We start from the raw sequence: 23,381 nt of genomic DNA on the forward strand, positions 1-23,381 counted from the left end.
TATCCTGGCGGGCATCTTTCATCTTGCCCAGAGATGTCTGCTCATCCCCTCTCCTGGCGGCCATCTTGCATCTTGCCTGGAGATGTCTACCCGTCCCCTCTCCTGGCGGCCATCTTGCATCTTGCCCAGAGATGCCTGTCCATCCCCTCTCCTGGTGGTCATCTTGCGTCTTGCTCGAAATAATGTAATCTTCCTTTTCTGTCTTTTCAGGGGCTCCTGCAAACATGCTTGTGCGAGTTTCAGGCTTGAAGACGTTTCCCACAGTGTCCTTGAACAGCTTATATCTCACCGACATACAGGGAACTATTCAGCAGCAACTGCCCCTGAATCGCACTGCATCTCCAGATACTTTCCGAGCTGTTTCCAACTCTCTACCCAGGGACCAGTTCCTGGTCATCCTCAATGGAGTGGATGGTGCTCGCAACACACTGCAACGGGTCTCCCCTTCGCTGAACACCATCTCAGCCTCCAGAGTACAGGTAATAAATGCAGAGGGTCTCCCCCTCAATAAACATGACCTCAGCTTCTAGGGTGCAGGTCTGTAGAGGTGAGTTACTAGAGCTCACTGCAGAGTGACTTCCTTTACTTAACACCACCTGACTCCAAAGGCCACATACTACAGCTCACTGCAGAGTGTGTTGTATCACTTAAAACCATCTGACTCCAAAGGACACATACTAGAGCTCACTGTAGAGTGCCTCCCTTCACTTAACACCACCTGACTCCACAGGAGGTATACCATAGCTCACTGCAGAGTTTCTCCCTTCACTTAAAACCACCTGACTCAACATGACACATAATAGAGCTCACTACAGAACAGACTGTCTCCCTTCACTTAACACCACCTGACTCCAAAGAACATGTACCACAGCTCACTGCAGAGTGTCTCCCTTCACTTAACACCACTGGACTCCACAGGACAGGTACCACTGCTCACTGCAGATTGTCTCCCTCACTTCACACCACCTGACCCGACACAACACATACCACAGCTCACTGCAGAGTGTCTCCCTTTACTTAACACCCCCTGACTCCAAAGGACATATAGCACAGCTCACTGTAGAGTGTCTCCCTCACTTAATACCACCTGACTCCAAAGGTCACACACCACAGCTCCCTGCAGAGTGTGTCCCTTCACTTAACACCACCTGACCCCACAGGACACATACCACAGCTCACTGCAGAGCGTCTCCCTTTACTTAATACCACCTAACCCCAAAGGACACATACCACTACAAAATACTAGACAAGTGACCCACCCTTAGGAGGTAAGTAATAAACTAAATATATACACTAATAATCAGAACAGGCATAGAAAAGGTTAGAAAACAGTGCAAATAGCAATAACTAATAGTGACCCTAGGGGGAGAACAAACCATATACTAAAAAATTGAATACAAACAAGGTATCCCCACCTAGGTAAGTAAAATGTGCAGAGGGGAGCTGGGAGTACTAGACAACCACAGAGGTAAGTAACACAGTACCCCCCAGCAACCAAGAGTGCAGGAGTAAAACACTGGATTTTCCCCAAACCACTCAAAAGGAGGAAAAGAAGAAAAATAAAACACCCAGACAAGACTGCAAGAAACCAGTGGTGGATTCCTGAAGAAAGAAGACCTGTGGAGAGAGGGGACCAAGTCCAAGAGTCACAGCGGAGTCCAGGAGGGGGGGAGAGGCTACTACCCACCTAGCTGTGGATGCAGGAGTTGGTCGACAGTGTTGAGGAACAGGTCAGCACTGTAGCCCTGGAACCGGAGAAGAGTTTCTGATGGATGCAGATGAAGTCCCATGCTGGAAGGAAGATTGCAGATGGATGTCGGTGCAGGAATTCTACCAATAAGCCTTGCCTAAGGCAAACTCGTGGTTAGTGGAAAAAAGGTGCTGCCGGGGACCAGCAAGGTCCAGGGGGAATCAACCCAGGAGGGGAAGTCACAAGGGGACCCTAAGCGTCACAGAGAGTACAAAGAAGCAGAGACAGCACACACAGGAGTCCCACAGGATGGAGACACAGGAGTCACAGAAGAAGTCCATTCAGCATTACAAAAGAGGATCCCACGCCACAAGGGAAGCTGTGCCTTGTAGGATGGAGTGCTGGGGGCAGGAGCTACAAGTCGCCTGAAGATCCCTTGGAGGAGATGCAAACAAGCCTTGACATCTGCAAGAGACGTGGTGCATGGGGTACTGTCCTGCATGGGAATGCAAAGGCTTACCTCCATCAAAGTTGGACGGCCTGCACAGAGGACCAAGAGGACTACTCTGGACCATCTCCCGTACTGTAGGATCCACGCAACTCAAGATGAGAGAAGATCTACGCAGCCGGTTGTCGCTTGATGTAGGTGGCTGCGGCTGCAGGGGAGTGACTCCTTCACTTCAAGGGAGATTCCTTCTTCTTCTTGTGCAGGCTGCCACAGCCGGGGAAATGTTGCAAAGCTGGCAGGAGACGTGGAAACAAAGTTGCAGAAGAGTCTTCTTTGTTGTAGCAGCGTTTGTCGGTTCCTGACGGGTCCAGCCGCGGTTCCAGTGGCCAGAAGTCCAAGCAGAGGTTGCAGAGGAGTCCTGCTAGAATCTTACAAGCCAAATCTGAGGACCCACCCAAGAGAGAGACCCTAAATAGCCCTGAAATGGGGATCGGTCCCCTAGCCAGGGAAGCACATGTCAAGAGAGGGCTCTGACGTCACCCGCCTGGCCTGGCCACTCAGATGCTCTCATAGTTCCGTGCCAACCTTGGAAACAAGATGGCAGAACCCAGGGACTCTCTGGAGGAGCTCTGAGCACCACCCCTGGGGTGGGGATGGACAGGGGGCTCTGTGTGGCCCTAACTACGGCACATTCCTGGCCGGTCCCAGTGATGCAGGGCAGTAGGCTGACTTGCACGCTGCACCGCACCGCGCTGCACTTCGTCATACATGTGCCCGTAAATGTTGTCTTGGATTTCATTGGTCCCCGTGGGCATTAGTCACTATGACACCATCAGCCATTCATGACCTTTCACAAACACAATGCTGCATCATGGGGAGTGTAGTTTTGCTTTTAACACTTTCATTACCGGCTCACAACCTGAGCATACAATGTGCTTTTGGCTAAAACTCCAGAACTGGCCGAAGATGTTGTACTCGACAAGCAGCCCCTTATCGGCTCTTTATTTACATTTTTGTAAAGTCTTGTAGTCCATTTAAAAGAATGCTTGGTTCTCATGACGGTGGTTCCCAACCTGTGGTCAGAGGAACCAGGGGGGTCCGCAAAGCTTCCTCACAGGGTCCATGACTGCTTAGAAAATTAACGAATATTAACAGAATAATAAATTTATATAAATAAAGTGGCTAAATGTCCAATTAAAAATGTTAAAACATACTGTAAATGTCAATGAATTTGAAATTGGAGGCTAAAAAGGACATTCGTATCCACAGAGTGATTTGGGGGAGCGGGTCGGGGGAATCAAACAGAACGCAGTTTGGACAATGTGTGGTGTCAATTGAATTTAGAAAAGATCCATCCTTCCTATTAACACCTTTGTCTTATTTGTTTGCAAATAAAATAAAATGTATAATTTGTGTATGTGTTTGATGAATTCCTGTTTCTGTATTTGTTGTGTATTGTTTTGAGGTTCAAATCATTGACAATGTTTAAGCCAGGGTACCCGGCTTCCAGTAATGACTCAGTGGGGGGGGGGGATGTACCCGGCTTCCAGTAATGACTCAGTGGGGGGGTGTAAACGGCTTCCAATAATGACTTAGTGGGGGGGGGTGTACCCGGCTTCCAGTAATGAATCAGTGGGCGGGGTGTACCCGGCTTCCAGTAATGACTCAGTGGAGGGGGGGAGGAGGAAGGGGGGTGTACCCGGCTTCCAGTAATGACTCAGTGGGAGAGGGGGTGGGTGTACCCAGCTTCCAGTAATGACTCAATGGAGGACGGGGGGTGTACCCAGCTTCCAGTAATGACCCAGTAGGGGTGTACCCGGCTTCCAATAATGACTCAGTGGGGGGGTGTACCCGGCTTCCAGTAATGACTCAGTGGGGGGGGTGTACCCGGCTTCCAGTAATGACTCAGTAGGGGAGGGGGAGGGTGTACCCGGCTTCCAGTAATGACTCAGTGGGGGGGTGTACCCGGCTTCCAGTAATGACTCAATGGAGGACGGGGGTGTACCCAGCTTCCAGTAATGACCCAGTAGGGGTGGGGGGCGGCTTCCAGTAATGACTCAGTGGAGGGGGGGATCGCGGATTCCAATAATGAATCAGTGGGGGGGTAACCCGGCTTCCAGTAATGACTCCTTCGGGGGTCCCGGATTCCAATAATGACTCAGTAGGGGTCCCCTGGTTCCAGTAATGATAAAGTGGGGATCCATAGAAGTTAAAAGGTTGGGAACCACTGTCACCTGGTTTACCTGACAGGTACACTTGGGCAGAAATGGTGCAACCTTCCCTCCATCAGTGGACAGGTACAGGCAGGGCAGCAGCATCTCAAGCTTCCCCATCGCAGGAGGACATATACAGATCGGACAGCAGAGGGGCACGCTTTGCTTCCTTTCGGGACAGGTACAGCCTGGCAGTAGCAAAGCTCACTTACCCCTCTCACCACAGTCAGTAATGGAAGTCTTCCATTCCTCGTACAACAGATGCAGCAGGGCTCGCTAGTATAAGCTTTTTTCGCTCACAAAACAAGTACAGGTTGGCTTGAGTGAGAGGCTCTATGCAGAGCTCTGGTGCGGGTGCTTAACGCACTGAGAGGCATATATAGGTGGATGAGTGCAACTAGCTGTTTGTGTTTTTTTTTTCGTTTTGAGAAACAATCGACCCCTAGTAAGTAATTGTTAGTTAGAGAAGCTCGACCCCTGCTGATGTAACTAAATGGCTGGGTTACAGTGTGATGAACATTATTCCATCTGCCAGGGTGGTGAAGAACACTATGGGGCATATTTACCATGAACTGAAACAGCACTGCACCAGAATTGGCAGCGCCGCGATGCGTCAATTCTGAAATGCGGGGATGTGTCGTATTTACAAAAATATGGTGCACCCCCCTGTTTCCCGTAGCGCTGGCACTAAAGTTAGCTGAATGCAGCACACATAGAAGTAGCAAATCATCATTATTTAATGATTGTTTATGTGCACAAGGGACACCTTTTTGCACAATTATTAATGCCCTTTTGCTTTTTTTATGATTTTGCAGCACACATAGAAAAAGCAAAAAGAAGGAGAAATAAAAGTATTCCTCCTCGTCGCGCCACGCTAAGGCCACCGCTGTGGAGGTGTTGTGTTTAGCGTTGCCACAGATTTACCTTTCTTGTAAATCTGGCAGCGTCAAAAGCAATGTGTGTTGCATGGTTACACCCAGAGCCACACCCTTTGCACGCCCCTTTGCTGCAGAAAACTGTATCGGGCAATATTTACAAGGCGCGTTAAGGCTCAAAAAGTGGCTTAGCACCGCCTTGTAAATCTGGCGCAGTGCACAGCGGTACCAGAGTGTAACAAAAAATAACGCTTCAGTGGCGCCACGGACTTGTAAATATCTCCCTCTATCTGCCACCATGACGGACCACCGTTCACCAGAGTTAGGTATGACTGCTGACCTCATCAGGGCAGTTTCTATCAACGTACAAAAGGTTGGGTGGATGGCTGGCATCTACTTTGATGGCGTTCACAAAACTTTTCCAAAGTTTTTGTTTTTCAGAAACAGACCCTCAAAGCTGCAGTATTTTCACCTTGTTTTGGCCAGTTTTGCACTGTAGCGATCCCCTATACAAACATATACATACATCCTTTCTCTTACAGCTGCTGAACACCCTAACATCCCTCTACCCTGGGGAGAAATATGAGATTCCCTTCACGGTCAACAACAGCGGCTCAGAATCCAACTTCACCATTCTCGTCCAGGGGGGGGAAGGCTTTGTCTCTGAATTTCATCCACACAGGTACGTGTGCGCCTCGTGACAGAGTGTGTGCTCTCCGCCTTTTCGCCATTCTTCAAACACATTGGTACTGCAGCCTAGCTCACATGTCTTCTCTTGGTACCCTAGCATCCGCCTTAGCACAAACCAGGCTGTGAATGGCAGCGTGAAGCTGAACGTGCCCGCCAGCACCGAGCCTGGCACTCTGCTGACCCTCACTGTCCAATCGGAGACCGCCGACAAGTCTGACTTCAACTACGCCTTCCTGCAGCTGGCAGTGAGCCAGAAGGTAACGTCAGAGGGTGAGGGTCAGTCACCACTGCTGGGAGGTCAGTCACAACCATGTCATTACATAGCACAGCATAATACAACTCAACACAACGCAGCATAACCAAACGTAAATTAACAGAGCACAGCATAGCACAACACATCCAATCCTAAAATAACACAACAGAGCATAATGGAACAAAATACTACATAAAACAAAAACATAACCTACTGAACATACTGCAGAACTTCGGATGCAGAATTAAACCACAGTGACAAGAAGGTCCCTGAGAAATGGGGAGGCAAGTGAGTAGCTGACATTTCAAGCTCATTTAAGTGAGATGTCCCAGATGTTTGGCCCGTTTCCCACCTGGAGATGTTGGCTGCTTTTTGCTTCTAAAATGTACATAGTGAACTCTTGCACTGCAGTGTTTGGCACCATCTGCAGTCCTTATGTGGCAGGTATCTCCTGTTACTAGGATTTTTTTTTAAAGTGAGTGTACCTGACATCTTGTTGCAGATCCTCTATGTGGTACCAGTTTCTTCCTACGATGGAGGTCTTTAGTAGAAGATGTTGCAGCACAAGTAACTCTGAGTTATCCCTGGTCACCCCCCTCTCTTGAATGATGCCTTCAGACGGCTGCAACAAGCTCTCACTCGACTGTAGACCTAGCGTGTCCCTGGCAGCCATTGGAAGGTTTTCACACCCACGTTTCACCAGTTGTCATAGAAATATTGGACACTATTGTGAAGCATGGTCTTCACACGAAGTGAAGCAGACACCATACGTCCATCCAATACCTCCTGGCCAAGCCCACTCCAGGCATATGTCCCACCTCCTGACCAAGCCCACGCCTCCTTCCCAATCCCACTCCAGGCCTATGTGCCACCTCCTGACCAAGCCCACGCCTCCTTACCAAGCCCACTCCAGGCCTATATCCCACCTCCTTACCAAGCCCACTCCAGGCCTATATCCCACCTCCTGACCATGGCCAACCACGGTGAGACAGTGATGGTAGTATACTTAAAGATGCGTCTCCATCACCATAAACTGTGTGATCCAAATCACACTTCAAGGCCTTGGGTTAGAGCTCAAAAACACAGTCAGACACTCCTTAATAAGACTTCTAGAATGTAATCAGACTTCTACATCTCAGTCAGACCCATGGAACCAAATCAGATCTTCTAGATGATAATCACTTCACTAAAGTGTGGAGACGTCTCTAGAAGCCACTCATGCTTCTGGACCTGAGTATTCTAAACACCATCAGAGACTGAAAATAAAATCAAACCTCTTTACCCCAGTAACACTTAAAGACCGCACTGAGAACTACCTACCGACATGGGTATACAAGACCCAGTCAGACTTCTAGGTTTTGGTAGGACCTATGGAGCCAATCAAACATTGAGAACCCCACTAGTCGCTTCCAGACATCAAGCAAACTTTAAAACCCCAGTCTAAACTCCAAAACTGAACCAGATTCCTACACTCCAACCACATGCTAGACCGAGTCAGAACTGTGGAATCTAATTAGACCTCTAGACCCAGATCAAACTACTATACCCCAGTCAAACCTTTAGAATCCAAAGCGAGTATTAGCCCCCAGTCTGTGTAGGAGATGACCAAACAAACTTCTTAATCAATCAACCAATCAGTCGACTTGTAGAGCGTGACTTGTCACCTGTGAGGGTATCCAGGTGATGGTCTCATTTGAAGAGCCAGGTTTTCAGAATCCTCCAGAACTCCTGTAGAGTAGGGGAGGTCTTAAGTTGCAGGGGAGGTGGTTCCAGGCTTTGGCTGTGAGGTAGGAGAAGGAGTGTCCTCCTGCTCTGCTGCGTTTTAAGCGGGGATTGTGAGCCAGCACGAGGGAGGTGAAACAGAGGTGTCTGGAGGGTTTGGGGAAACTCAAGTGGTGGTTGATGTAAGTGGGTCTGGATTTGTGCAGGGCATTAAACGCGTGGGTGAGGAGCTTGAACTCTCATCTCTTCTGAACCAGGAGCGAGTGGAGTTTCTTGAGGTGGGGGTGATGTGAGGGGAGATCAGGGATGAGTCTTGCTTTGGCGTTATGAATGGTCTGTAGTCTATGAAGTAGGTGGGCCTAGATTTCAACGTAGAGGGAATTTCCATAGTCCAGTCGGCTTGTGATGAGGGCTTGTGTGATGGTGTGTCTTGAGTTTTGGGAAAGCCACTTGAAAATCTTACGTAACATGCACAGGATGAAGAAGCAGGAGAATGGCAAAGAGTTGACTTGGGGATGGACCCTGTTCAGACCTCTAAAACCCAATCACCAAGACATTTTAAGGCATGGACAAAGTGGGTAATTGCCCAGGCCCTTCTTCTTCAAACGGGCACGAAGGGGCAGTAAAAGTTATCTTCATTTAGCTCAGCTCTTTCAATTACCATATCTCAGCCTCTCTCCGCCTACCTCTATCCCCGAGTGTACCTCTCTTTTACCAGGTTGATCTGAAGGATTTTTGGGGGCCCGCAAAGACATATTACTTCTGTTCACATAGCCGAAAATGGGCACTCAAATTATGAACCGGGGGCCAAAAATATGTCTTGCCAGAGGCCTCAGAAATCTTTAAGCCGACACCGCCCAACCTGGGTCCCAGAAATCAATGAGACATTTAGAACATAATCAGACTTCTATTGGCCAATCAGATCTCTTTACTCTACTCAAACCTCTAGGCCTCGGCCAAGACTATAAGACGGAGGTCAAACCTCTGGATCTCAACCAAAATGCTAGACCCAAGCCAGACTTCTATACACAGTTACGATTTGTCAACACAGGTGTAGTCTCAGGAACCAAACCAGACTTCTAGACCCCAGTCTGGTTTCCAGCAAAGTCTTGAAATGAATCAACTCCTGTCTTTAGGGCCTAGATCACCAGAGACGTCGCTCTGGGAAGGCACCTCAAATGTATTGACTTTGGAAAGAGAATAGGCAAAGTTGGCCTTTACAGGATTCAAACATGTCACACGCCAATGCTTACCTACAAAACATCTTGTGGGTTAATCACTCATGACCACTTATGAACATACGCATGGGTTGGTTTCTATTTGGACTGCCTAGGTTCTTCCAAAACTTAAGGCTTACGGGAAAACAACCACAAAGACGAAGAAAAACAAATATATATGGATTTCTGTGAGTGGGAGGTGGTTATGGTGCTTTGGAAATAGTAGCATGTCCTTCCAGGCTCTTGATGAAAGCAGTTCCAGCCGTGGTGGACATGGCGCTGGTGTGGCACTTGCTTTTCGTGATCTTGCTATAGGCATCGATAATCAATACTCAAGTGCATACTAAGGTCCTGATTACAAGTTGCATGGTAATGCCAAGGGGGTAAATCTTCTTTACTGTGCAGTGAATCAACACTAGTACAATGCAATTGCAAGCTAAGCACTATGGAATAAGGAATTTCTGTGTGTGGCTGGATTTACTGGTCATAAAACCACACAGAAGCCCCTCTTCTCTGATGTTTACTTCATATATTTACCTCTTGCTCTGAAGAGGAGGGGAGGGAAAGGTAAGTCCTGGCTGGAGGAGCTAGAGTGCTCAGCCCATTCTGACTCAGGCAGGGCAGAAATCCATGTGGATTGCGCTCTGCGTAACTGACAATCAGGCCTCCTAGCAGTCTTTGGATCCGCCCCTGGCACAGGATCGGATGCTTGATGTCTACGTCAGTTCCGTGCACCTGGCCCTGTGGCCATGCTCCTCCTCTCTCCGTTCGTCCCACCACTGGAGCACTTGGGTCTTACCTGGTGATCGGACGAGTGCGTCCTGATTAATATCAATTAATGGGAAAAAAAAAACTGAGAAACCACATTGGAGGAAACCAAATCATGGAAAACAAATCATGTAAATTGAGTTATAGGGAAATACAAATGTATTGAAAACTAAAGAAAAGCCTTTAAAAGAAAGGTAATTTAAGAAAAAATCCAACATTACATTAAAATTTAGCGGATTTAGGGGGTGGTCAGGGTTTTTTGGGATCAGGAATGGGTGATTTTTAAGGACAGTGAGGGCCTTTTAGGGTTTTTTCATAAGTGTGTGAAATTTGCATTAGCTGTTTTTGCATAATTATTCAAAATGATGACATATTGACAACAAAATTGCGGGAAAATATGCCTAATTACACCAAATGTAAATCTGTCATTTTACATTATGTTTTACAGCAAATTGCACCCTCGTGTCATTTTTTGGTACAAGGATGCTTTCAAACAAAATCACTGCAAACATCTGTTAGCATCCTGTTCTTCCTGTTTGTTGTACATTTTTACCTGCAACTACACAGTTCATGGTGCACAATTACACAAAGTGATGGAATGGCGTAATTTCGGGAATTTTGTGTAACAAGCGTAACATGAACTTCCAGATGTTATGTGAATTACGCTGGCCAGTATAAAGCGACACTTGCATATAAAGTTTGCACCTCTGAAGCTCCAGGCATGTGGATGCCACATCTGTGGGAAAAGCACCTCTGAAGATACAGGGGTGTGGTTTCCACGTCTGTGGGAAAAGCACCTCTGAAGCTACAGGGGTGTGGATGCCACATATGTGGGAACAGAGAAGGCACCAGCAGACACATGGGCCCGGCTACCACAGCTATGCAAGGAAGAGCACCTCTGAAGCTACAGGGGTGTAGTTGCCATATCTGTGGGAAGAGCACCTCTGAAGCTACAGGGGTGTGGTTGCCACATCTGTGGGAAGAGCACCTCTGAAGCTACAGGGGTGTGGTTGCCACATCTGTGGGAAGAGCACCTCTGAAGCTACATGAGTGTGGATGCCACATCTGTGGGAAGAGCACCTCTGAAGCTACAGGGGTGTGGTTGCCACGTCTGTGGGAAGAGCACCTCTGAAGCTACAGGGGTGTGGTTGCCACATCTGTGGGAAGAGCACCTCTGAAGCTACAGGGGTGTGGTTGCCACATATGTGGGAACAGAGAAGGCACCAGCAGACACATGGGCCCGGCTACCACAGCTATGCAAGGAAGAGCACCTCTGAAGCTACAGGGGTGTAGTTGCCATATCTGTGGGAAGAGCACCTCTGAAGCTACAGGGGTGTGGTTGCCACATCTGTGGGAAGAGCACCTCTGAAGCTACAGGGGTGTTGTTGCCACATCTGTGGGAAGAGCACCTCTGAAGCTACATGAGTGTGGATGCCACATCTGTGGGAAGAGCACCTCTGAAGCTACAGGGGTGTGGATGCCACATCTGTGGGAAGAGACGGCACCAGCAGGCACATGGGCCTGGGTACCACAGCTGTGCACTGAAGAGCACCTCTGAAGCTACAGGCTTGTGGATGCCGCTTCTGTGGGAAGAGCACCTCCGAAGCTACAGGCATGTGGATGGCACATCTGTGGGAACAGAGAAGGCACCAGTTGGCACATAGGCCCGGGTACCACAGCTGTGTAAGGAAGAGCACCCCTGAAGCTACAGGCATGTGGTTGCCACGTATGTGGGAACAGAGAAGGCACTAGCAGGCACATGGGCCCGGATACCACAGCTATGCAAGGAAGAGCACCTCTGAAGCTACAGGCATGTGGATGCCACCACATATGTGATAAGAGCACCTCTGAAGCTACAGGCATGTGGATGCCACCACATATGTGGGAAGAGCACCTCTGAAGCTACAGGGGTGTGGATGCCACATCTGTGGGAACAGATAAGGCACCAGCAGGCACATGGGCCTGGGTACCACAGCTATGCAAGGAAGAGCACCTCTGAAGCTACAGGCATGTGGATGCCACCGCATATGTGGGAAGAGCACCTCCGAAGCTACAGGCATGTGGATGCCACCGCATCTGTGGGAAGAGCACCTCTGAAGCTCCAGGCATGTGGATGCCACCACATATGTGGGAAGAGCACCTCTGAAGCTACAGGCATGTGGATGCCACCACATATGTGGGAAGAGCACCTCTGAAGCTACAGGCATGTGGATGCCACATCTGTGGGAACAGATAAGGCACCAGCAGGCACATGGGCCTGGGTACCACAGCTATGCAAGGAAGAGAACCTCTGAAGCTACAGGCATGTGGATGCCACCGCATATGTGATAAGAGCACCTCTGAAGCTACAGGCATGTGGATGCCACCACATATGTGGAAACAGCACCTCTGAAGCTACAGGCATGTGGATGCCACATCTGTGGGAACAGAGAAGGCATCAGTTGGCACATAGGCCCGGGTACCACAGCTGTGTAAGGAAGAGCACCCCTGAAGCTCCAGGCATGTGGTTGCCACATCTGTGGGAAGAGCACCTCTGAAGATACAGGGGTGTGGTTGCCACGTCTGTGGGAAGAGCACCTCTGAAGCTACAGGGGTGTGGATGCCACCACATCTGTGGGAAGAGCACCTCTGAAGCTACAGGCATGTGGATGCCACATCTGTGGGAACAGAGAAGGCACCAGCAGGCACATGGGCCCGGGTACCACAGCTGTGTAAGGAAGAGCACCCCTGAAGCTACAGGCATGTGGTTGCCACATATGTGGGAAGAGCACCCCTGAAGCTACAGGCATGTGGTTGCCACATATGTGGGAACAGAGAAGGCACCAGCAGGCACATGGGCCCGGATACCACAGCTATGCAAGGAAGAGCACCTCTGAAGCTACAGGCATGTGGATGCCACCACATATGTGGGAAGAGCACCTCTGAAGCTACAGGCATGTGGATGCCACATCTGTGGGAACAGATAAGGCACCAGCAGGCACATGGGCCTGGGTACCACAGCTATGCAAGGAAGAGAACCTCTGAAGCTACAGGCATGTGGATGCCACCGCATATGTGATAAGAGCACCTCTGAAGCTACAGGCATGTGGATGCCACCACATATGTGGAAACAGCACCACTGAAGCTACAGGCATGTGGATGCCACATCTGTGGGAACAGAGAAGGCACCAGTTGGCACATAGGCCCGGGTACCACAGCTGTGTAAGGAAGAGCACCCCTGAAGCTACAGGCATGTGGTTGACACATATGTGGGAACAGAGAAGGCACCAGCAGGCACATGGGCCCGGAGACACAGCTATGCAAGGATGAGCACCCCTGAAGCTACAGGCATGTGGATACCACCACATATGTGGGAAGAGCCCCTCTGAAGCTACAGGCATGTGGATGCCACATCTGTGGGAACAGAGAAGGCACCAGCTGGCACATGGGCCTGGGTACCACAGCTGTGTAAGGAAGAGCACCCCTGAAGCTCCAGGGATGTGGTTGCCACACTGGTGCAGGAAAAAGGTAAAAGCAGACACAGACCAGTTGACGCAACAGTTGTGCAAACTGAGAAGGCATTAACAAAAACATGGCTGCAGATGCCACAACTGTGGATGAAAGAGACCCTCAGAAGGTACAGCGGAAGGAGGAAGTAAATGTGCAAAGGAAGATGGCACCGGCAGACACAGGGGAGTGGATACCGCAGCGTTGTAAAAAGAGATGGCACCTGTGGGCACAAGGGCATAGCTAGCATAGCTGTGTAGGGAGCAGACACCAACAGGCATAGGGTCATGGATGGTCAACAGCAGGATACCCTCGTGGGTGATAGTGCGCTTTACAGATGCGCGTAACATAACATATAACCTAACGTAACTCAACATAACATAATATAACATATAGCAAAACATATAATATAACGTAGCATAATATGACATAACATTATATAATATAACATAATATAAGATGCCTGACCCCTAACCTCCAAAGGTAGCGTTCTCTGCACACACAGGTAGTCCTGCCTCACGTGGCCCTGTGTCCACCACCGTCAGGTTCACATGGAGTGTGGTAAAGTTTAACCCACACTTAGGCCCATATTTATACTTTTTTAGCGCTGCATTTGCGCCACTTTTTGATGCAAAAACAGCCCAAACTTACAAAATACAATTGTATTTTGCAAGTTTGCACCACTTTTGCGTCAAAAAATTACGCAAAAGTGGCGCTAAAAAAGTATAAATATTGGCCTTAGTTCCAAACAGAGTGGACATGGCTGAGAGTCCGGGGTTGTGAATATTTACATTTCTATATGGCTCGTACAATGAGCACACAAAGCAGCAAGAGGCACAGCTTGGGCAGTGTTGTGTCCAGCTGGTGCCTCCTTGTGTTATGTCAACGGCTTTCATATGGTTTCCTGTTCTGTAATCTCATGTGGCCTTATCTTCACCTGTGCTGTTTGTCTCTTACACTGATGATTAATATGACATCTTTGTGTACTGTTATGTCATATATTGTTTTGAAATGTATTGTTCATGTGATAATTTTCTCATGCTGGTGTATATGATCCCATGTTGGTAGAGGTTCTCTTGTGTTATATTATCTCATAAGATGTTACTTTCTGTTGTTTTATGCTGTTCTGTATTGTGTTATCTTTTGTGATGTTACTTGTGTCCTGTTATGCTTCTTCATGGTGTGTATGTTACCTCATGTGTTATGTTTTACATTGTGTGATATGTCACGATATGTCACAGCATGTTATCGTGTTTTGCTATCACTTTGTACATTATCTTGAGTTGGAAGTGTGCCTTGTGTTGTTGTGTGAAGGATATGCAGAATGCGCTATGCCACCAAAGCTTCGAAGTGCCACACACTGTGTCACACACCTTCAGCAGTCGATGGCAGTTCTGGAGGGTAAGGGGAGGTAAAGTTTGAGATCGGTCCACAGTTGCTCTCCCTACAACCGTCTTTACTACATGGTGGCCCCCTGGCTCTCACTCCTAGGAGTTTTCCAACATTTTCATTCCCACCATCTTCTGGAAGAGTAGGGAGCAGGCTGTGCCGTTGTGGCTGAAAGAAGGGCATCAAGGGTGTGGACCTGAACCCCCAGGCATCAGTGCCCAAGTCTCACCATCCTGAACTTCAGAGGGTGCAGTCTGAGGTAGGACTGTGCCAGCCGCCCGGTATTAAACCGTGGATCCATGGCCGCCTCATGGATGGTGAGAAGAAGATTGGAGAGAGAGCAGAGGGATATTTTGATGAAGCTCTCATTGAAGAAAATTAGGTCTCTGATGCTGAATTGATCTATGACCTTTTGAGCATCTTTTAGAGACAGGTAGGCAGTGCTGTTTGTTAAAGTGGTGTGCCACAGAGCCCAATCTTCTCAGGTCTTGCATCCGTGTGCAGCTGCCCTGTATATGCTCTTTGAATGTGGAGGGAGCGTTTTGATAGCTGTGGCCCAGCATGGAGGTAGTTATGCCTGGATCATGGTAGGTGCATCAAACATCCAGCAGAAGACTTTTCCTTAGAGTCCATAAGGTAAGGAAGAAGGTTCAGGTGACCAGTTCAATCAGCCATGTTACTGATAAAGTAATTTGTTAAATAAAACACCAGTTTCTGACATAGTTCACCAGGTAGGTGCAGCACTCGCCGGTGGGATCACCAAAGATAAGACCTGATGGTGGTGGTCCCCCCTATGACCAATATATTCACCTTTCCTTTGTTTAAGTTCAAGGCATCTCTGTGAATCCAGACAGTGTTGAATCAACTGTTCCTTGTCCTCCAAACAAATAATCAATTGAACATTTTCCGCATACCCCGAAAACATCCAACTGAATGAGTGGCTAAATGTGGCCAGAGGTCTCAAACGCAGACTAACTGATGCAGAATGAAGTGGAGAGCCATATGGAGCTCTGTTTTCTAGCTGTGTACAAGGTGAACTAGTGCTCCTACCAGGATCAACTGCGGTCAACCATAGAAGAAAGAACAATGGGTAATGCAAGGCGTGCAGGGTGTTTTATTGCATCATCTACGGGCTCTTCTTTGTTTATATCTGCTGGTTCTTAGTGTTGGAGTTATTAGTTATTACTTTCCACAGATGATATTAGCTTCTGCGTAGCAGTGATCTTATCAGCTTCTTTTTAGTGTGGGTGGTATCTTAGAAGGGGTGGTATCAGCTCATCCTTGGAGATGGCATCAATTCCTTCATAGAGGTGGTGGTGTCAGCTGGTTCTCAAATGTGGTGGTAGCTGGTTTTTAAACGTGGTGGTATCAACTGGTTCCCAGTTACGGTGGTATCAACTGATTCTTGGAGGTGATGGTGTCAGCTTGTTCTTAGTGATGCTGTTATCAGCTTGCTCTCAGAGGTGGTGGTATCGGCAGGTTCTTAGAAGTGGTGGTATTGGCTGGTTTTTAAAGGTGGTGGTATCCACTGGATCTTAGAGATGGTGATATTGGCTCGGTTGTTAGTGGTGGTGGTATCAGCTGGTTCTTAGAGGTGGTGGTATTGCTAGTTCAAAGAGGTAGTGGTATTGTTTGGTTCTTAAAAGTGATGGTATCGACTGATTCTTAGTGGTGCTGATATCAGTTGGTTTGTAATGGTGGTATCAAGTGGTTCTTATAGGTGGTGGTATCAACTGGTTCTTAGAGGTGGTGATATTGGCTGGTTCTTAGAGATGGTGGTATCGGATGATTCTTGGAGGTCGTGGTATCCTCTGGTTCTTAGAGGTGGTGGTATCTGTTCGTTCTTAGAGTTGGTGGTATCGGATGGTTCTTGGAGGTGGTGGTATCGGCTGGTTTTTAGAGGTGGTGGAATCCACTGGTTGTTAGAGGTGGTGGTATCAACTGGTTCTTAGAGGTAGTGGTATCGGCTGGTCCTTAGAGGTGGTGGTATCGGCTGGTTCTTAGAGGTGGTGGTAGTGACTAGTTCTTAGAGGTAGAGGTATCGGCTGGTTCTTAGAGGTGGTGGTATCGGACAGTTCTTGGAGGTGGTGTTATTCTCTGGTTCTTAGAGGTGGTGGTATCTGCTGGTTCTTAGAGGTGGTGGAATTAGCTGGTTCTTAGAAGTGGTGGTATCGGCTGGTTCTTAGAGGTGGTGGTATTGTTTGTTTGTCAGAGGTTGTGGTATTGGCTGGTTCTTAGAGGTGGTGAAATCGGCTCATTCCTAGAGGCGATGTTATCAGCTGGTTTTTAGAGGTGGTGGTATCGGCTAGTTCTTAGAGGTGATAGTACTGGCTAGTTCGTAGAGGTGGTGGTATCAGCTGGTTCTTAGAGGAGGTTCTATCCACTGGTTCTTAGAGGTGGTGGTATCAGCTGGTTCTTAGAGGTGGTGGTATCTACTGGTTCTTGGAGGCGGTGGTATTAGCTGGTTCTTTCAAGCAGTGGTATTGGCTGGTTCTTAGTGGTGCTGGTACCCGCTGGTTCTTAGAGGAGGTGGAATCAGCTTGTTCTTGGCTGGTTCTTAGAGGTGGTGGTATTGGCTGGTTCTTAGAGGTAGTTACATCGGCTGATCCTTAGAGGTGGTGGTGTTGGCTGGTTCTTAGAAGTGCTGGTATCGACTGGTTCTTAGAGGTGGTGGTATCCGCTGGTTCTTGGATGTGGTGGTATTAGCTGGTTCTTTCAGGCAGTGGTATGGGCTCATTCTTAGAGAAGGTGGTATCAGCTGGTTCTTATAGGTGGAGGTATCACCTGGTTCTTAGAAGGGGTAGTGTCAGCTGGTTCTTATAGGTGGTGGTATTGGCTGTTTTTTAGAGGTGGTGGTATCGGCTGGCTCAGAGATTAGGTGGTATCAGCTTGTTGTTAGAGGCAGTGGTATCGGCTGGTTATTAGAGGTGGTGGTATCTGCTGGTTCTTAGAGGAGGTGGTATTGGCTGGGTCTTAGAGGTGGTGGTAGTATTGGCTGGTTCTTAAAGGCGGTGGTGTTAGCTGGTTCTTAGATGTGGTGGTATCGGCTGGTTCTTAGAATTGGTGGTATCGGATGGTTCTTAGAGGTGGTGGTATCAGCTGGTTCATAGTGGTGGTGGTATGTGATGGTTCTTAGAGGTGGTGATATCGGCTGGTTCTTAGAGGCGGTAGTATCAGATGGCTCTTAAAGGGGGTGATATCATCTGGTTCTTATAGGTGGTGGTAGTATTGGCTGGTTCTTAAAGGCGGTGGTGTCAGCTGGTTCTTAGAGGTGGTGGTACCAAATGGTTCTTGGAGGTGGTGGTACCGGCTGGTTCTTAGAGGTGGTGGTATCATATGGTTCTTAAAGGGGGTGATATTGTCTGGTTCTTATAGGCGGTGGTATCCGCTGGTTCTTAGAAGTGTGGTATCAGCTGGTTCTAAGAGGAGGTGGTGTCGGCTGGTTCCTAGAGGCAGTAGTATCCGCTGGTTCTTAGAGGTGGTGGTATTGGCTCGTTCTTAGAGGTGGTGGAATCAGCTAGTTCAAGGAGGTGGTAGTATTCTTAGAAGCGGTGGTATTGGCTAGTTCTTAGATGGGGTGGTATTGGCTGTTCTTAGAGGTGGTGGTGTCAGCTGGTTCCTATAGGTGGTGGGATCGGCTGGTTCTTAGAAGTGGTGGTATTAGCTGGTTCTTAGAGGTGGTGGTATTAGCTGGGTCTTAGATAAGGTGGTATCTGCTGGCTCTAAGATGAGGTGGTATTAGCTGGTTCTTTGAGATGGTGGAATCAGCTGGTTGTTAGAGGCAGTGGTATTTGCTGGTTTTTAGAGGTGGTATCAACTGGTTCTTAGAGGTGGTGGTATTAGCTCGTTTTTAGAGGTGGTGGTAACAGCTCGTATGTAGCCGCTGTGTTAACAGGTGGATCTGAGTGGTGTGATGTCTGGTGGATCTGGTTCTTAGAGGTGGTGGAATCTGTTGGTTCCTAGAGGTGGTGGTGATATCAGGTGGATCTGGTATTATAGGTGGTAGAAACTGATTGTTCTTGGAGGTGGTGGTATCAGCTGGTTCCTAGAGGTGGTAGAATCTGCTGGTTCTTAGAAGTGGTGGTATTCTTAGAAGTGGTGGTATTGGCTGGTTCTTACATGGGGTGGTATTGGCTGTTCTTAGAGGTGGTGATATTAGCTGGTTCTTAGAAGTGGTGGTATTCTTAGAAGTGGTGGTATTGGCTGGTTCTTACATGGGGTGGTATTGGCTGTTCTTAGAGGTGGTGGTATTTGCTTTTTCTTAGAAGTGGTGGTATTCTTAGAAGTTGTGGTATTGGCTGGTTCTTACATGGGGTGGTATTGGCTGTTCTTAGAGATGGTGGTGTCAGCTGGTTCTTATAGGTGGTGGACTCTGTTGGTTCTTAGAGGTGGTGGTATTATTAGAGGTGGTGGGATTAGCTGGTTCTTGAATGAGGGGGTATTAGCTGGTTCTTGAATGAGGTGGTATCAGCTAGTTCTTAGATGTGGTGGTATTAGCTTGTATGTAGTCTTTGTGTTAACAGGTGGTTCTGTGTGGTGTGATGTCACGTGGATCTGGTTCTTAGTGCCAGTCTTATCATTGTTTTATTAGTGTTGTCATCTGGTCCTTATTGCTGATGTGATCATCTTGTCATCTGCTTCTAGTGCTAGTGAATGTTATCTGACTCTTAGCGCTAATGACTAGGATCTGGGTCGCAGTGCTGGCGATTTACTCCTGGTTGTAAGAGCTGGTGATTTACTCCTGGTTCTCAGTGCTAGTTATTTACTCCTGGTTCTCAATGCTAGTGATTTACTCCTGGTTCTCAGTGGTGGTGATTACCTCCTGGTTCTCAGTGCTAGTGATTTACTCCTGGTTCTCAGTGCTGGTGGTAGTCATGAGCAGTGAGAACCACATCACAATCACCTGGTTCTCAATGCTAGTGATTTACTCCTTGTTCTCAATGCTAGTGATTTACCCCTGGTTCCCAGTGGTGGTGATTACCTCCTGGTTCCCAACACTAGTGATTTACTCCTGGTTCTCAGTGGTGGTGATTACCTCCTGGTTCTCAGTGCTAGTTATTTACTCCTAGTTCTCAATGCTAGTGATTTACTCCTAGTTCTCAGTGGTGGTGATTACCTCCTGGTTCTCAGTGCTAGTGATTTACTCCTGGTTCTCAGTGCTGGTGGTTGTGATGTGGTTCTCACTGCTCATGACTATCACCTGGTTCTCAATGCTAGTGATTTACTCCTTGTTCTCAATGCTAGTGATTTACCCCTGGTTCCCGGTGGTGGTGGTGATTACCTCCTGGTTCTCAGTGGTAGTGATTTACTCCTGGTTCTCGGTGGTGGTGATTACCTCCTGGTTCCCAGTGCTGGTGTTCTACTCCTGGTTCTCAGTCCTTGTGATGTCATACAGTTCTGAGTGATGTTATTGTCACTGGGCTCTTTGTGGTGGGCTCACATATTACTCCAAAAGGGCTGCAATAATCAATGGATTCAGGGAGCACTGATGATAAACCAAGTGCATCTCTGAATCATTTACCACAATTTGAACTTAGGCTTTGGCCCCTCAAACAGGAAGTCTTTGTTTAGAGTGTGACCCCCAAAGTGTGACACTGAGTCCAGATGTTTAGCGTTCTTCAGACACATGTATAATCAAGCATCATCAGGCCTTAGCACCTTACCTCGTAGACACCGGGACCTCAGGGCAGCATCAGTCCCTGCAGGTAATTGTGATAACACTTCACTGGATGTCAAGGTAAAACACACCATATTCTGAAAGTTATGGCTAAGGAGAAAACATACTATATACTAAATATACCATCTTTCTCTGGAGAGCTGTTCCCAGCACTCATCCCTAAAGTGTCACCTGCAGACCAGAAACTTAAAAGGCGCAGGTGTTTCAATGTATGCTCTAAACCTGGGCATCTGTTGATACTAAGCTTCAGGCCATGAGAGCTCCAGGAATGTACAACTCCTCAAAATTTCAGATCTTCAAGAATGTACAGCTCCTCAGACCTTCAAAGTTCCAGGAATGTACAGCTCCTCAGACCTCCAGGAATGTACAGCTCCTCAGGCCATCAGACCTCCAGGAATGTACAGCTCTTCAGACCTTCAAAGCTCCAGGAATGTACAACTCCTCAAAACTTCAGATCTTCAAGAATGTACGGCTCCTCAGACCTTCAAAGCTCCATTAATGTACAACTCCTAAGACCAGGAATGTACTGCTCCTCAAACCTCCAGAGCTTCAGGAATATACAGCTCCTCAGGCTTTAAGAGCCCCAGAATGTACAGATCTTCTGACTTTCAGAGCTCCAGAAATGTAGAGCTCATCAGACCAGGATTGTAGAGCTCCTCAGACTTTCAGAGCTCCAGGAGTGTACAACTCCTCCGACCTTCAAGGCTCCAGGAATGTACAGCTCCTCAGACCAAGAATGTACAGCTCCTCAGCCCTTCTGATCTCCATGAATGTACAGCTCCTAAGGCCTTCAGAGCTCCAAGAATGTACAGCTCCACAGGCCTTCGGAGCTCCAGGAATATAGAGCTCCTCAGACCAGGACTCTGCAGCTCCTCAGACTTTCAGAGCTCCAGGAATGTACAGCTCCTCAGACCTTCAGAGCTCCAGGAATGTATTGTTCCTCAAACCTCCAGGAATGTACAGCTCCTCAAACTAGGAATGTACAGCTCCTCAGAGCTCCAGGAATGTACAGCTCCTCAGGGCTTCAGAGATCCAAGAATGTACAGCTCCACAGGCCTTCAGAGCTTTAGGAATGTACAGTGCCTCAGGCCTTCAAAGTTCCAGGAATGCACAGCTCCTCAGACCTTCGAAGCTACACGAATTTACAGCTCCTCAGACCTTCAGGACCCAGGAATGCACAGCTCGTCAGACCTGCAAAACTCAAGGAATGTACAGCTCCTCAGACCCGGAATAGTACCTTCTCAGACATTCAGAGCTCCAGCAATGTACGGCTCATCAGAGCTCCAGGAATGTACAGCTCCTCAGGCCTTCAAAGGTACAAGAATTTACTGCTCCTCAGGCCTTCAGAGCTCCAGGAGTGTACAGGTCCTCGGGTCTTCAAGGCTCCAGGAATGTACGCTCCTCAGACCAAGAATGTACAGCTCCTCAGACCTTCAGAGCTCCATGAATGTACAGCTCTTCAGGCCTTCACAGCGCCAAGAATGTACAGCTCCTCAGGCCTTCAGAGCTCCAGGAATGTACAGCTCATCAGACCTTCAGAGTTCCAGGAATGCACAGCCCCTCCGACCTTTGAAGCTACAGGAATGTACAGCTCCTCAGTCCTTCAGTACTCAGGAAAGTACAGCTCTTCAGACCTTCAAAGCTCCAGGAATGTACAGCTCCTCAGACCTTCAGAGGACCAGGAATGTACAGCTCCTCAGACCTTCAGGGCTCAAGAAATGCACAGCTCTTTAGGCCTTCGGAGCTCCAGGAATGTACAGCTCCTCAGACCTTCAGAGCTCCAGGAATGTACAGATCCTCAGACCTTCAGAGCTCCAGGAATGTACAGCCTCTCTGAGCTCCAAGAATGTACAGCTCCTCAGACCTTCAAAGGTCCAGGAATGTACAGCTCATCAGAGCATCGGGAATATACAACTCGTCAGACCTTCAGAGCTCCAGGAATATACAGCTCTTCAGACCAGGAATGTACAGCTCCTTAGGCCTTCACAGCTCCAGGAATGTACAGCTGGTCAGACCTTCAAAGCACCTGGAATGTGCAGCTCCTCAAACCTTCACAGCTCCAGGAATGTACAGGTCCTCAGACCTTCGGAGCAACAGATTGTACAGCTCATCAACGCTCCAGGAATGTACAGCTCCTCAGACATTCAGAGCTCCAGGAATGTACAGTTCTTCAGACCCGGAATGTATAACACTATAGTAGAGGAAGTGCTTCAGTCTAAATGAAGAAACTTGGAGGCAGTTGAGAAACTGGTTAAAATTCTCACCAAAGAGTATTACCGACACAGAGACTTCAACTCACTAAGATTCACACAGCTGCTGCCTTAACTCTCAACCAAGGTCCAGCACTAGGCCTCCACAGTTACCTTTCAAAGGATTGTGCCTGAGGGAGTCCTCAATATATATCACCTACAGGGATCCTCCCAGCAGATACCACCCAGTGGGAGTCCCCCAGCAAATGCCACCAAGAGTGACCTTCTCAGCAGATACCACCCGGCAGGAGTCCTGAATATATATTACCTAGAGAGGCCCTCATAGCAGATACCACCCAGAGGGATTCTCCAAGCAGATACCTCCCAGATTGAGTCCTTCTGCAGATTCCACCCAGAGGGAATCCCCCCAACAGATGTCACCAAGAGTGACCCTCTCAGCAGATACCACCCAGAAGGAGTCCTCAATGTGTATCACATAGAGGGACCCTCCCAGCAGATGCCACCTAGAGGGACACTGCCTGCAGATACCACCCTGAGGGAGTCCTCAATATATATATCATCTACAGAGACCCTCCCAACAGATACCACCCAGAAGGAGTCCCTCTGTAGATACCACCCAGAGGGAGTCCCTCAGCAGATTCCACCCAGAGGGAGTCCCACAGCAGATGCCACCCAGTGGGGGTCCCTCAGCAGATACTACCCAAACGGAGTCCCCCAGCAGATGCCACCAAGAGTGACCCTCT

General features: G+C 48.3%; 1 protein-coding gene across 2 annotated transcripts in view; it reads left to right on the forward strand.

The window, feature by feature from the left end:
• Window positions 1–23,381, forward strand: part of LOC138246699 (von Willebrand factor A domain-containing protein 7-like) — a 289,467-nt gene that overhangs the window by 211,337 nt on the left and 54,749 nt on the right. For both annotated transcript variants that reach the window (XM_069201470.1, XM_069201471.1), the window contains exons 14-16: window positions 211–479; window positions 5,769–5,908; window positions 6,014–6,173. In XM_069201470.1, the coding sequence (XP_069057571.1) occupies window positions 211–479; window positions 5,769–5,908; window positions 6,014–6,173 (569 nt within the window). The remainder of the gene's footprint in view (window positions 1–210; window positions 480–5,768; window positions 5,909–6,013; window positions 6,174–23,381) is intronic.

This window comes from Pleurodeles waltl, chromosome 7 (genome assembly GCF_031143425.1).
Source record: "Pleurodeles waltl isolate 20211129_DDA chromosome 7, aPleWal1.hap1.20221129, whole genome shotgun sequence".
Taxonomy (NCBI): Eukaryota; Metazoa; Chordata; class Amphibia; order Caudata; family Salamandridae; genus Pleurodeles; species Pleurodeles waltl.